The 16,333-nt window shown below is 44.1% G+C and overlaps 1 protein-coding gene across 1 annotated transcript; it reads left to right on the top strand.

Annotated features, from left to right (window-relative positions):
- Positions 1–279: 279 nt before the first annotated feature.
- On the top strand, positions 280–12,949 carry LOC308164314 (tudor domain-containing protein 7B-like; the record flags this gene model as incomplete). Its single annotated transcript, XM_080538437.1, has 14 exons — positions 280–484; positions 1,597–1,783; positions 3,299–3,479; positions 4,929–5,431; positions 5,793–5,985; positions 6,666–6,777; positions 6,897–7,096; positions 7,594–7,728; positions 7,814–7,897; positions 8,088–8,225; positions 8,463–8,570; positions 10,479–11,008; positions 11,726–11,886; positions 12,732–12,949. 14 exons carry the CDS (start codon positions 280–282, stop codon positions 12,947–12,949), a joined length of 2,955 nt encoding a protein of 984 aa, XP_080394563.1.
- Positions 12,950–16,333: the final 3,384 nt, after the last annotated feature.

The raw sequence follows: 16,333 nt of genomic DNA, 5'->3' as shown, positions 1-16,333 counted from the left end.
TGAGCAAGTTATCAACTGTGGGCTAATAACCGTAGCTAGCTACAGGCTTTGAGTCTAGGACAAAATAGAAATCTTGGTTCCCAGACTAGTACAGGTATGGCAAGGTTGGACAGCACTGGCGTCCTATGGCGATCTGGAGACTGGAGTCGCCAACGTTGAGGCCTTTACTTGAGATCACGTTTTGTAACGGAATAGTCAATGGTGAAGGTAAAGAACAATGTGTTATGATTCCAACATGATGTTTTGTTGTTGTTGTTGTTGTTGTTGTTGTTCAGCAGGATGGCTGATACTGATGTGATGAAGTTGATCCGGGCTGTCCTCCAGTCGGATAAAGATGGGGTGTCCATCGCACGCCTGCAGACGGACTACAGGTCTCTGACGGGAGAGTTCATCCCCCTCAAGCGGCTGGGCTACCCCTCCACGGAGGCCTATCTCAGGAGCATCCCCACGGTGGTGCGGGTGGAGATTCGCAATGGAAGGGTGGGTACAGTAGCTAGCCACGACCACTTCATCTGTACATTACATTTATATTGACCTTTGGATGTTGTGTACAACATATAGGCTACTACACGTATAAAGATATAATCCTATTCACAGATAGTTCAGAAGTTCCATAGCCGCTGCTCATAAATTTGCTACTCAGTCACTTAACGCAGAATTGTATTATTATTGGTAACTTGATTAAATCTTTGGCCTCTGTAAAATCATCGCATGCAATACTGACATGCAATAATAGTTTTACGGTGTGTTTTTTTTTCTTCATGCCTTTTGTAATCTTCATACTACCGTAACTTGTTCTAGCTCATGTGTTTTGCGGGCGTCCTGGAAGAGACTTCACACATTGCTCAACTGGTAGCCCGACAGAGGACCTCCAAGAGGCCCGGCCGGTCACAGATTGTGAACTGCCCGATCAGGGTTAAACCCTCCTCATTCCTGTTTAACGGTAGGTAAAAAAATAAATAAAAATGGACTGACATATATAGCGTCTTATTCCAAAGCGCTTTACAATGGCCTCTCATTCACACACCAATGGCGGCAAGCTACCATGTAAGGCGCCGGCCCGCTCATTGGGAGCAATTTGGGGTTCAATGTCTTGCTCAAGGACACTTCGACATGTGGCCAGCTGGGGCTCAAACCGCCGATCTGCCAACCTTGTGATCATTAGACGGCAGCTCTACCTCCTGCGCCACAGCCTCCCCTATTCTTGTCACCGCCGTCCAATGAGAGATGGAGAAATGCCTCATTTGAGGACAATAGTTAACAATATGTTTCTGGCAGACATTTTGCTACTGCTGAACTATGGACATGGATGGTTGGAACAGAACTTAGTAACTGGGCTCTTGCAGGTCAGACAGTGAACTAGAAAACGAGACGGGCTGGCCTAGTTCAGCCAGTATTCCTCTGAGAACATCGGCTTTCTACAGGAAGCTAAGAATACAACTCCTTAAATAGCCCTCTCTCCCTCTCGCTCGCTTGCTCTCTGTACAATATTTTGGTGTGTGAACAAAACCTGACGGGGGGAGGGGGGGGGGGGTAGTATGAAGCTTCTCAAACCCTGAAGGCTGTTGTCTCTCCTCCTTCCCACTTGTCTTCCAGAAAAGCCCCGGACATCGTCGTTGCGTCAACCAACGCACTGTGGGCTGTCTGGCAGGCTCATGACCCAGACATCTATGGGGAGACGGCCGCACATGAATAGAGGCTACGGAGGTCTTGGGTTCAACCCTGATGCCCAGCACAGAGGACCCATCATTCAGATGAAGAAACCACCTGTGCAGTGTGAGAGGTGAGGGGACTCAAGGACACACACAGACACACACACACACACACAGGCTCCCAGATTCTGGATTCAGTATTCACATTTTATTAGGATGTGAGGCTTTTGTCACTCAAATTGGAAGCAGCAAAGATGTGTCTGTGTGTGTGAGAGCCGAGAGGAGAGCAGCGGAGAGAGGAGAAAAAGGTTAATATTCCCCACTTTCTCTCAGTCATCGTTGCTTAAGTAACCTGCCCACCCTATTCCGTTCAGACATGGTACTCCGGACTGATGTGAGCATTAAGTACCTACTGTGACATCATGAGTGACCAGGCTGCTTTATTTCAAACAAGCTTTATTTCAAACAGTTTCAAGTTTATTGTGACATAAACCTGGCACATTACACAAGTGTAAGAGGGTAACATTCTTAGGCTTCGGTTCATGACTTGTGATTGCAGCACAAGACAATAAGGCAATAGGCATAATTCAAGATAAGAAGAAAAATGACAATAGTACAGAACATAATTGACAAATAACATTATTTACAATAAGTGACTGTGAGCTTAATCTTAGGTATGCATGGGATGTGCTTGTGGAGGATAGTCAATAGCAGTGCTCGATCGCCTTGGTGCAGTTGCCATTTGGAGCTCCAATTAACCCCAATAAACACTTTTAGCACCTTCTGATGACCGCTTGTAGATGCACTGTCTGAAGTTTTTGCTGAAAAATGAAGTCACAAGTCTGTAAACAGATATTCTGCTCCACCAAAAGAGTCTCCTACGTAAAAATTCTAATTTCTACTGGGTTTTTTGCATTAAAATAGCTATAGAGGCATGCAGATAGGCAACATTGCATAACTATTGATAGGAGTGTTGACATTTTTTCTTTCCAGAAATAATTTATTCGAGGTCTCTTTGGAAAGTCCTAATTCACTGCTTAATTGTCATACACAGAAAAACTGGGTGGTAATTTAAGGGTTAATGAACATGTTATTGGGGACAATTTCATCATACATACACAATATTATCGCCGTATTGCAAACATATAAATGTGAATTTTAGTCAGTGTGTATGGATGCAAACGCACACACTCACACACACACATTTGTTTTTGTAATCTTCTGTGTCAGAAATAGGTTTCAAATTAGATACCTACTGTAGTTCACAAAACATTTAGTCTATTTGATGATACAAAGCAAGTTGCTCATGTTGATGGTGGCACACTTCATATTGATGGTGACACAATCTCTCTGTCTTTAGTCCAGACAAGAGGTTGCCGCTACCTTCCGGGCCATCAGGTGACCATCAGGATAAACCTGCTGGTGAGTGCGACCCCATTGTCCACGCACCCCTTTATATAGGCCTGTCCCAACACTTTTTAGATTAATCATTTCTTTCTCCCCACTTTAAGTCAATCACTAATGTAGACTACCCACAGTTATGGGTGAGGTAATCACTAATCTAGTCTCTTCCCACACAACGTGGAGTAAACTATTACTAGACTAGTAAAGCGTTTTTGCTGCTGTTTTCCAGCTCCCTCCCCAAGGCCAAAGAACATCTACGACTACGACCAAGAATTGGTTCAGAGTCGCCTCATAGAGGTCCTGACCAAGTATTCTTGTGGTCTCTGGCAGTCCAAACTGCCCACTGTGTACCGGGAAATGTTCTGCCAGGAACTACACGGCCAGGCCATCATAGACATGGAGAACTGGACGCACATTTGCTCAGTGAGTATGACTGCAACAATTACAATATTGATTACTTCCTTACTCCTCTTCATCCCCTTTGGGACATAAGGCTTCAATGAGCTCTCTCCGTTGCATTCGGTCCTTGGCAGCATCCTGCTCCTTTCCCTATGACAGGTTAATCTGTTCCAGCTCTTGTGTTTGCACAGTTGTGTCACAGTTCTGCGCCAGGTGAACTGAGACTGCCAAAGGCCCCTGGCCTGAGCTAGATTACTCTTCCATCAACTGGTGGATTGATGATTCACTTGCTTAGTCAAATGTATTGATTGTAAGTCGCTTTTGGAATAAGGCGTCTGCTAAATGCCTAAAATGTAGGTGGTTTTGGGCCTCCCAGGTTCAGTGTTGCTTAGAGGAGTGAAAGTTATGTTTCAAACACACTTTCTTGCAGGCCAAAGTGCATTTGGTGGACACTAGTATCGCTTTGTAGTATTGAAACATTTCTCTGCCGACCTCTACCTCAGCAGTGCGTGTGCTTTTCATTTCAGCGCCCATGTTAACGGGTTAGAGCAGCCATACAGCGCGCAAGGTGCACGTCTCACGCTGGCTGCCGCGACACGCCATCTAGAGATTTTGATTCTCACCATTATTTTCTGCATGCAATGCATGCAAAGGCAAACCTCAATCGACAAAGATAGGGCTGGTAGTAGCAGCTCTGCTGTTAAAGCTGCACTGCCAGTACGGAAGCCGCAAGCATGAGAGCCGCAGCAGTTCCGCCATGCACACACGCTGCTGAAGTAGAGGTCGGAGGTGCGGTTCGAGCTGTGATGCCAAGTATGAGTATTTGAGGCTGGTAAATACCCAGATACCAGTTAGAACTCCATTGTTCACCCAGATATAGAAATGTCATTACAGTAAATCATAAATCACAGTTAGGTTGTGTTAATGAGATCTTGTGTCTCTGCTGTAGACAATCACTAACTAAGGTGACACTTTGGCCCACGTTTCCTCTCCTTACCTCTATGCTTAAAGTAAGTACAGTACAGTACAGTAGATCATATAAAGGACCCAGCAGTTAAATCAAAACTAGTTTTGAATAGAACAGTCTGTGTTAAGACACACTCCACCTGTGAAGAAGTTGCCAAATTCATGTGAAGTTTTCAGATCATGATTTGAGTTGTATGAGAAATGTGCAGTTGGTGTGAGTTATGAGTAGAATGACACCGCTTCCCCTAACTTATAACTGATGCTGTGACTGTATGTAAGTGGAGGAAGTGTTGGAGATGTCTGTATTTTTCTATCTTTTAACTGTGCTGGAAATGCTTGGATGTGTGCCACTGTCTGTTGTGTGTGCTCTTTTGTTTTAACATGTAACCTGATTTCTTTTCAGCCCCCCCTCCCCCTAAGAGGCTTTTGTCTTTTGCCAGGCCGCCAATGTAAATGCCTACAATGCCTGCCTGGTTAAATAAAAAATTAAATTAAATTGTGTTCCAGATTGAAGGGGTCAGCAGCACTAAACGAGACGACCGACTGGTTTTCCCCCTTCTGTCCAAAGCCCCCAGCATCACCCCTCCAGCGAAATCAGCCACTGTCGGCACAACGTCACAAACCCCTCCTACCCCCCCCTCCCAGACGGCTGCAACAGTCCCACCGGACATTTGCCTCAAACTCAAAGAGCTCCTGTCCAAGAACATCCATGGCCTGTGGGCCCACGCCCTCCCCAAGCTCTTCCAGGAAACCTTCAAGACTCCTTTCCCCGAACTAGACAACCTGTCGCTGCTGCTGGACGCGTGCACCGTGGAGTACCCCTTTCTTGACAACAAGAAGAAGGCCATTCTCTACGCCCTCCCCACGGAGGACAAGAGCAGAGCCCAGCAGGTCCCCCGTGCCACCAACCCCCCGTCGGCCAGCCCCCTGGTGCCCCCGCTGGTTAAGCCCAAGGAGCAGTACTCCTCTGTGCTGGTGGTGGAAGCCAGCACCAAAGATGTCATCATCAGGTAGATGCCAAAGTTCATATTGTGAGGAGGAGCGAAAAATTCAATATGGATCAGGCAAATACATTCAGGTGAACTGAGACTGGTGATGTGTATAAAGTATTTATGACTCTGAAGGTCAGAGTCATTGAGCTTCTCACAGTGGTAGCCAAACATTCTGAAGAGATGGTTCACTTTTTTTTGTACATTTGCCTTTCTATAATATATCTGTTGCCGTCGATCTAGATGGTTTTTGAGTGCATGTTTCCGTGAAGTTATTCTTCCTGCGCGGCAAAACGTCATTCGGGGGTTTTGTAAATGTGACCCCAAAGAGAAGAGTTCCTTCAAAACTGCGCCAACCTTGTGTATGTACCATGATCCTCAGGTACATAGGCAAGGAATATTCTGACGCCCAGGAGGCGATGGAAGACACCATGCAGATACTCTACAGCCGACTCGGCGCACAGAAGCCCTTACTCAACCCTGCCGTGGGGGAACTGGTTGCCGTGAGGTTCGAAGGTGGAGAGGAGGTCATCCGAGCCCAAGTCGGTGAGGTCACGAGTGACGGTCAGGTCAAGGTAAAGTCTTTCATACCCTATTTATGCCAACATCAGTTGGGTGAACATAAGAACCCCAGTCATATTATTATAATGATAATATCATCATCAGTCATATTATACACACAGTTTAGTTTTTTTTTCGGGCTTGATTTGGACGTCTGTTGTGGGGTCCTCTGTGGCTCGGTTGGTAGAGAATGGTGCTAACAACACATAGGTTTAGGGTTTGATTCCCGCTGGGACAATATAAACAGGAAAATGAAATGTATGCACTCGCTGCAATATAAGTTGCTTTGGATAAAAGCGTCAGCTAAATGGCATGTAGTAATAATAATAATATCATATTAAACGCATTGTAAGAAAAGATCCGTCCCTTTAGTGTTGAGACAGCGTGGTTGTCCATAGACCACTGGTTTGTTTAGCTGCGTTGACAGTTTAAACAGGTATAGACAGTTTACTCATTCTCCTGGGTGCTTTTCAAGCACCCGAGTCTTGAGTGAGGATTTGACCCATAGCAAGCCTCCAGGAAATCAAATGAAAATATTTTAATTGTCATCAGTGTTGTATGATTTCGTAAGCATTGCTTATCATGTATGTATGTATACGTATGTACTTGAGATAAACGTTGCAAAACATTTAAATAAAGGTCCACTGCAAATCCAAGCCCCCATTTCTGACCAGGTGTAATCTTGCCCCTGCAGGTGTACTATGTGGACCATGGATTCTCAGAAGTCGTTAGCAAAAGCAGGCTCCTCCACCTGCACAAGGACTTCTTCCAGTTGCCATTCCAAGCTGCCAACTGCAGCCTAGCAGGTAACTTACAAACCTCAGTTTCTGACGCGTGGACCTTCGGAGCGTATCGATGAAGCAATCATCCTCTTCTATTGCTCTGTTCTCCTGAGTGATGTCTGTCTGTGGTGTTCTCTCTGCAGGCCTGGAGAGCTTTATGACAGAGCCTGCTGTGCTGGCGGCTCTGGGGTCCCTGGCGGTTGGTAAGATCCTCCTGCTGGAGACTCTGGGGAAGGACGGGGCACTGGTGGTGCTGTACAACACGTTGCACGATGTTGATGTCAATGTCAACGCTGCCTGTCTCCTCGCCCTCCAGGATCAGTCCATGGCAAGCCCTCTGCAGGTTGGTAGCATGTCATCATCCGGGGACTTGCTTTCTACAGCAGGTTAGGTCGTAAACCAAGGAGCTTCAGTTAATAAGTAAAAACTTAAGTGCCGGGGGGGGGGGCGCAGACAACTTTCCGAATAATTTCAATAATTTCCAAAAATGTATTTGAATAAATAACAATAATTTCCAACCCTAGGTTGGACTTCCTTCGCTCCTAGAATCTCAGTCGAGAGATTTGAAATTCTGGTTTTCAAGATCTCAAGCTAATGCAAATATTTTTTACAAGCCTACAGCATTTTCATTCATCGGTTTACTTTCATAAACGCCAATGGAATAACCAAGGGTACCTGCTGAGCATTGTGATGTTACATTAACATTTTTAAGCAAAAAATAGGGACTACAATACATCTTTAAGAATCGATGGTAATACATTTACACATTCAAAAATGGTTTCACAAATTACTGATTGTGGTGAATCGTGTAATGTGGAGCTTTTGTGTTTTCTCTTGTAGGTCAACAGCATGTACATGAAAGTGTGTGTGACCAACATATGCACTGATCAGACCATCTTCTGCCAGCTGCCCTCACGAGGGCAGGTGAAGCTGAATGACATTTTGAAGAAGATTGAAGCCTTCTTCATATCCCAGGTAGATGAAGACTGGTACACTAGCATACCATTTGTGTTTTATTGTAAGTAGCTTATATTGAAGTTGGACCGTTGCTGTGGGACAGGTCACGTCAGAGTCGTTGGTGTCGAAGCCGTTTTGTGGAATGTGCTGCCTCGCCCGCCACAATGGGAAATGGTCCAGAGTGGAGGTACTGTAAGAGTCCCTTTTTCAGAATTAAAATTTATTGAATTATTCAGCAAGATTGGACATTTTTCAATGATTTCTATGATAATACAACACTGTTCTCTTGCCCAGATATGTTCATGGAGGTATGTAGTGTCTCCACCGAATGCCACGCATGCTCAAAAACTATGTTGTGTCCCATTCTCCTGTGTCAGATCACCTACCTCCACTGTGGTGGCAGAGTTCTGGATATTCGGTTCGTTGACCTGGGAACCCCTGCCTCTGTGGAGGTCATCGAGCTAAGGGAGATCCCCACACCTTTCTTACATGAGCTCATGGTCATCCCACACCAGGTGAGACAGCCACACACCAGACGCCGAAGCGACACCCACAGACTTCAACTCTTATTTTGAAATGCTAATTCTTTTTTCCCCAAGAAATGTGGTTACCTTCTCAGTTGGGCATCGTAGAAGTGTGCTCTTGTGTCTATAATGTGTGTCTAAGCGTGTTTGAGTGTCTAGAAAAGCTATAAGTCTAATGCAGTGGTTCCCAGACCAGTGTTAATATTATTATTATTATTATTATTATAGGCGATCAAGTGCTGTCTGGAGGGTATGTCAGTGGGGAGAGCCTGGCCTCCTAAAGCTCTCCTCTGGCTGAGAGCTGCTGTCCACAACTCCACGGACTGTAGCATAAAGGTAATTCACACAGTTGTATCTTTACATACAGGGTTCCCACGGGTCCTTGAAATCCTTGAATGTTTGTGAATTTGAGGAAAAAAATCACGGTCTTAAAAGTTTTTGAGAATAGACATGGGTCATTGAAAGTGCTTGAATTCCCCTCTCTCTCTCTCTCTAAAAAAAATAATATATATATATATTCAAAAATGTTTTACTTAGCTTAGTCTCTGTATTGCTTAACTTTACACATATTTCACATACTGTTTTGCTATGCTGTGGTAGAGAAGGCAAGAGACCATCTAGTGTTCACACATTCAATCTCTTTTTAATTGTTGTCTGTGAGCGCATAATTCCTATTACTCATCTAGATCTGTCTCAAACTATGCCGTGTTGGGTCCTTGAATTTGAGGGAATTGAGTCTTGAAAGTCCTTGAAAGGTGCTTGAATTTGATGTTTCAGAAGGTGTGGGAACCCTGACATATTACACATACATATTAAGGCTGCCACGATTAGTCGACTAGTCACGACGACGTCGACTACCAAAATCGTCGCCGACATATTTGGTAATCGCCGTAGTCGCATGTTTTTTTGGAGCTGAAATAAGCGTTTTTTTTTTTTTTTTTTTGCCTAGCACCAGGGGAGCCCCCCCTCCCAAATTTCGTTGTTTGGTACCTGTACTATATCAATGACAATAAAGACCATTCATTTCATTCGATAAGCATTCGTTTTTCTTCCCTGAAGCTGCCACTGGCTAGCGTCTCCCAGTGTCTTTGATGTACATGCGCAGTGTCGGTCATCCGGGGCACACGTGACTTCCCCGGAAAAACAAACAGAGAAATGTCTTCCTGTCCTCGTACCTCTAAAGTGTGGGAGCATTTCAACCACAACGTTGAAAAAAAGAATGTAAAATGTAAAATTTGCAAAGCTGAACTCGCTTATCATGGCAGCACGTCTATGATGCGCGAGCATCTAAAAAGGAAGCACGTTGTGGCAGATGACGAGGAAGACGATGGCTCGTCTCGGTAAGCTAGTTAGCTTGTTATTGGCTAACGATATCGTTACGTTAAAAGCCTTCTTACATTATTTTACGTTGTCATCAAAGCGATACTTATCAAATAGCTAAAAATGTTGTCTTAACGTTACAGTGCTAAGAAGGCGCGTTCTACTATGAGATGAGTGAAGCAAAGCAAAACCTTTGTACTCTGTACAAGTATTTATTTTTGTTTTTGTATTCTTTTGGTTGCCTAGTGCCTAGCCTACCTCATTTTACTCAGCAGTTTGCACCCTCTACTACTCTTTACATTACATTACATGCAAGTGATGCCAGAAATAAATCTGCAAAGTTCATTAAAATATCTATTTTTGAGTGAACAATCATTTTAATTGTCTTTATTTTTAGTTAGCACATGCCTACAACAACAACTAACAACTTCAAGCTAAATTTAGAAGCTGATTTAGAAGATGATAGCTAAATAAGAGCGATTGAGTAATTGTGCGATAAGCTGTAATTTATGATCCGATTAGTCGACTATGAAAATAATCGTTTGTGGCAGCCCTAATACATATATATATATATATATATATATATATATATATATATATATATATATATATATATATACACACACACTTAATAGTGTAACAAGTGTGGAGAATGATAGCCAAACACATGTATTATCTTTCTATATCTATCTATTTTTGGACAAACACAGATATTGTTGAAAAGTGTATGTACTCAGATGCACAGTTCGTTTAAGATGAAGTTCTTGCTCTGCTAGGAAGAAAGTTACAGTGGTGTTACTGGTGTAACTAATTTCAATCCTTATAGTGGAGCTATATCCTATATCTATACTTTTTATGACGGGCTAATTTTGGATCAGATTTTTGTTTTTTCAACCCTTCTTCTCCCTTCTTTCTGCACTTCAGATCTCCAAGCTGGATGAAGCCAAGCTGGTTCACATCTACATGTTCACCTCTAATGGCACTCCATTAGAGGTGAAGACCAGCATCAACCACCAGATGGCGCACTCTGATCTGTGGAAGTGGCCCAGCCAGAGGAACCCTAACCCTCTGAGCTCTGGTGGCGGTGACTGTGACCTCACCAAGATGGTGATGGTGGAGCTGTCCCTGACCAGCCCTGTGCCGCACCCAACCCCAGCCCAGGGATCAGAGGGGTTGACGGTGGACGAAGTCGCCCCCAGGGGGGTCACTTCGGCCAGGGGACAGTCGCTGCGGCTGCCCCCTCTCCTGGAGCTTCCTCCGACGGACCAGAACCTGGATATCTATGTGTCTGTGGCCTGTCACCCGGGCCACTTTGTGTTTCTGGCCTGGCAGGATCTGCATAAGCTGGAGGTTCTGTTGGGAGAGATGATCCTCTACTACAACAAGACAGAGGAGGGGACCAGAGTAGAGGATGTGAGGAAAGGAGAGATCTACGCCGCCAAAATGGAGAAAGAGTGAGTACATCAGGGGAGGCTGATGGAGGTAGAAATCAGAGGCCAGACTCATTGTAGGCTAATGCATGGAATTAGAAAAACAACAACAACAACAAAGAAAGCCGTATGGTTTGTTTATAGATTACATCAATTGTGTTTTGGGGATTTTCCTTAATACGCTAAAACGCAGAATAAACTCAGGAAACATCATAGCTCTTTCGCATTCCTTTTTAACGACGATGCCGTTGGCGATCAAAGAGTGTTACTCCGTCATTACTAAATGTATAGTTTAATTCGCCTTGAAACGTTAACATAGTGGTGCTGGCAAGTTTACAGCATGGCACAGTGCCACTCTCGCCTGCTTCGGTCCTCCACACAGCCTGACCTGGAGGCCATGACCACATCTGCAGTTGGGCATGCGGTTCAACTCCCAGAGGCATTTGACGTCTTCGATTTTTGACCCTTCAAAAATATCAGCTGGTTTTAGAAACTGTTGCCTTGCACTATATGTTTAGTCTCTGACAAACAGGTCCAGGGGGGTATTCCATCAACGTCGCTAAAGGAAGGAGGCTTATTTTGATGCATCTCATGAAAAAATAAGCCTGGATTATCCTTTAGCAACGTTGATGGAATACCCCCCTGGTTTATGTTATACCTTCTGATAAGTTATGGGCAACAAAACAATGACGTTTATTTTGGGAGATTTTCTGACGCTCTCCCTTCCCCCTCCTTTCCCAGCTGGCACCGGGTGGTGGTGAAGGGGCTGCTGCCTAACGGCCTGGTGTCTGTGTACAAGCTGGATTACGGAAAACATGAGCTAGTCAGGTGCACCCAGCTGCAGCCTCTGATTGAGGAGTTTAGACAGCTACCCTTCCAAGGCATCACTGCACAGTTGGCTGGTGAGTGGACGCTGAGATATGATGGCCCTGATTCATCACATCATCATCATCATCATCATCATCATCATCATCATCATCAAAGAAATGAGCTGAGCGTATGATTGATCACATTGACTGTTTTACGTAATTATGGCAGATAAGTCACATTGCTTAACTTAACACATATTTCACAATATATTGTTTTGCTGTGCTGTGGTAGAGAAGGCAACAGACCATCTAGTGTTCACACATTCAAGCCTCTCTTTTTAATTGTTGTCCGTATAGTTCCTATTATATAAATTCTCATCTAGATCTGTCTCAAACTATGCCGTGTTGGGGGTCCTTGAATTTGAGGTAATTGAGTCTTGAAAGTCCTTGAAAAGTGCTTGAATTTGATGTTTCAGAAGGTGTGGGAAGTCCCTGCTGAGAGTAAATTGATGAATTGATTGCCGGTTGATAAATAAGACCGGTCTTTGGCATTCCCCTGTTTTCCCCTCCTTTATCTGCACTGAGCTTACTAGACCCCCCCCCATCCCCCACAGCAATGTGCTTTCATCAGCCAGGTCTATCAGATCAGTGTGTGGATCAGCCAGGTCTGTCAGATCAGTGTGTGGATCAGCCAGGTCAGCCAGGTCTATCAGCCAGGTCTATCAGATCAGTGTGTGGATCAGCCAGGTCAGCCAGGTCTATCAGCCAGGTCTGTCAGATCAATGTGTGGATGAGGAGACAGGAAGCACTTTTAGACTCGTGGGATGCAACAACACCAGTGTTGAGGCAGTGGTCTGGACACCTCAATCTAATTTCAGGAAATGTAACAGTGTCAGATGATCAGATCAGGCTCATCTGATTGGCCTCTTCCTCCCCAGGTGTCGAGCAGAGGCAGTGGTCGGAGGCGGCCTCCATCGTGTTCAGGAGCCACGTGGAGAAGAAGGGCCTGGTGGCTCAGATGGAGTCGGTCCAGGACGCAGCCCTGCCCTGGGACAGGAAGGTGTCCATCTTTGTGGTGGACACGGCAACAGACACGGACGTCTGGCTGCACCACATCATGGCTGAGTTCCCCCAGGAGCTCAGTACCGCTGCCTAGGACTCTCTGGTCTGTGTGTGTGTGTGTTTTAAAAATAATAATAATCTTATTCCAGAGCTGGGTGTATTGTTCTGTTTTCAATCCCTATTTTCAGTTATTTAGCACCAGCTTTTGTTCTTCGCACATTAAGCCATTTATCTCTTTGTTAATTTAATTTGTGGCTGTGTTATTGTTTTAGTGTGTTACTTTATTTGTTTCCTTTTTTCTGATCCTTTAGATCTTTAAATGCCTGAGCTTTTGCTGTGCACTTGTTTTTCTTTTTGCATGATCTCCCACTACTTAAAAAATAAAATGCCGAAATTGAGTGAATGTGGAGTTATACAAAGTTTTGTGCTTGGAAGGCATTATCATATTTTCTCATTCTAAATGATTGTTATGAGTAGGATAACAAATACATTCCATGCTTTGCTTGTTCATTTTATTAATGTTCCCTGCTTTCGAAATGTCTTCCATAATTATATTTATTTTCGTAAGATAATAGAGTAGCCTAAAAGAGTATTACTTATTTAGTATTAGCGTTGGGAGAATTTATTGGGCGACGGATCCGAGTGTTATTTGGAAGAGAGAAATATACAGCACAGTTAGCATTTGTTTAGAAAAGTTCTATACAAATGAAGGAATTATTGTTATTTATTGTTCTATGCGCGCTTGCCTCGGACCGAAGCAATGACATCACTGGAGTGGCAGGCCAGCGAGGGGGTGTACCGAAAGTTGACTTAGCCTTTGAGGGAGTGTTACACACAGTACGCCAACCACGGAAAGAGAAGTTGAAAGGAAAGTTGAGTATTTAATTTCAGCCCGAGTTGTCAACATTATAGGATATCCGCGCGTGCCATGAATGTTTTTGTTTGTTAGTTGCGAGCGTTATTTTCCCTTGGATGAAGCGACCCCATAGTGTGACTCGACCGGTCCGAGAAGGAACCATATCTGGTCAAAGTATTCGTCTGTCACAACGCGGGACCCGTTTGCTATAAATAGATTTGGGGTAAGCAGTGGAAGAGGTACGTGGATATTGAGATCTCCTCTTGCAATAGCGGACTTCATCTTGACGACGTGAGTCTGTGCGGTCTTAACACACACATACATACATGATAACATTTGAAAGATTTGGTCATCTAAGACCCTGACCCTCACCGATGCTTTCAATGTGTCACCCAAACTACTGAAACTTCTAAAACATTGATTGTTTTGCCAATAGCAATTCATGCTTTTAATGATTAAAAGCACAATTACTGGTATATGTTTATGCATTTGGTCTGTCAAGTACCGTATTTTCCGCACTATAAGGCGCACTTAAAAGCCTTTAATTTTCAAAAAAACCGACAGTGCGCCTTATAACCCGGAGCGCCTTATATATGGATCAATTTGTGAATTGGTTGATCCATACTGGTTGTACACGGCGCTCAAGGCGCTCTGTCAAAATGTTTCAGTACGACTGGTAAACTACAAAGCCGCACCGCTTGCAGCATTACGGTATTCAGTAAACACCGGTGTTGTGCTTACTCACAGTCCCACACCACTTGTGTGTATAAAGACCCCAAGTAAAGAAGACTAAACAGAGTTTCCGAGGGAACAAAGCGAGATGGCCACAGTTAGACACAGTTAGAGGACAAACTCCAACAGTGGGTTGTTGAACAGAGAGCCGCAAGTAGAAGCGTCTCTACAGTCACTATTCGAATGAAGGCAACAGCGCGAGCACGGGACATGAACATCGATGAATTTCGAGGCGGTCCTTGTTGGTGCTTTCAACTTGAAGTTTTAAAGTACCCACTCGATATAATAAACAATAGTTTAACGATCACTAAACACTTGTGTATTGGATTCATTATTCTCGTTTGCCGGAGGCTACCGGTAAGGGAGGGTTGATTTGTAAACATACTTTCGTTTTAGCTCGTGTTCAAAAGCAAGAACTGTGTGTTCATCTAGTTATGTGTAGTTATGTGTTTTTAGCATGTCGATGTTCTCCCAGCATGTTGTCATGTTATTAAAATACAGTTTAGACCTTCGTAGCGATGTGTTTTGTTAGCAGCGTTCGTAGCTGTGGCTGCATTCAGAGTCACAAAACTGAAAAATGACGTTGCACATTTCACCAGGAGCTGTCACATATTGGTTGTTGGTTATAATTGTATAGCCTATTGGTTGTTTTCTGGTGTTGTTTTATTGTTTTGCTCTGTTTGTAGTCTACTTGATGTATTTTTATCAGCTGTTAAATCACCACAGCGGTTAATCCACTAATAGAGATAATACCAGATTGAAAATGCTTGTAGCTAACTACTCTATATCTCGTGGTCGCAGCTATTGCGAATTGCTATTCACGCGAGTCAGCTGTGAATCACCGCAGGTCCTTGACGCTTGTTGCAAAAATGGATGACGAACGGCTGATACTTGAGGTGGAAAAATATATATTTTTGACAGTGGAGCAGGTAGAACGTTGACGGTGACAACGCTCAGGTGGAGCATGGACAACGGGAAGTTGACACAACACCGATGGAGAGGTGACGCGACGCAGTAGGTGGAGCTTGGGCGTAACGCAACCCCAGTCAAACGTTTGACTGCAGTATTTTCTATTCTATGCGCTTTATAATCCGGTGCGCCTTATAATCCGGTGCGCCTTATAATCCGGTGCGCCCTGTATATGAAAACAGTTCTAAAATAGGCCATTCATTGAAGGTGCGCCTTATAATCCGGTGCGCCTTATAGTGCGGAAAATACGGTACTTGGCTGCTGCCACTCCACAGCAAAGTGCCCATTGTTTTAGACCCCTGGCCTAATGTCACAGTAACTTTGCAGTTCAATACTAATAACGTTGTTGCTCCAATAGAATAGCCTACATCTACCTCTTAGGAGAACAACTGTTCTATTGAACTGTCTGCTTAACTTCAACTTCAGTGCAGACAGCCCCCCCCCCCCACACACACACACACACACCATAACCCAGTCCTCACATAACGCCTGCCTTTAGTTTTGCCTTTAGTTGATTGATTAACGTGTTGAAACGTTAGTTAAAAATGCATGACTCTTAAACAGATTCGTGTTTGAAATCAATCAGCAACACACGTATGTATAGGGTCAAACTATAGAATACTGATAGGCCTATGCCTTACGATTTGTTGCATGAGAGTAGTAATAAAGTCCACTTTATTTTTTTGAAAAACTTTTCATACATCATGTTCCTTTCAAAGTGCTAATAATACTAATAGTAGTAGGCCTACAGTAGTTGTAGGGGACGGGTAAACCCACGGAGCTATGATGACTGAAGGCAGGGTCCACATTACATCCACCGTGTTGCATTGGTATAGCCTGATAAAGCCTATAGCCTATAAATAACGCCTCCCTCTCTTAGTGCCCTGGGAGTGACAGGGGAGCTGTTTCTATCAGCTGTCC

Source organism: Nansenia antarctica (assembly GCF_963989245.1).
Source record: "Nansenia antarctica genome assembly, chromosome: 8".
In the NCBI taxonomy this organism is placed as follows: Eukaryota; Metazoa; Chordata; class Actinopteri; order Argentiniformes; family Microstomatidae; genus Nansenia; species Nansenia antarctica.
The sequence above is the reverse complement of the archived record's forward strand: the minus strand, read 5'-3'. Positions and strand labels throughout refer to the sequence as shown.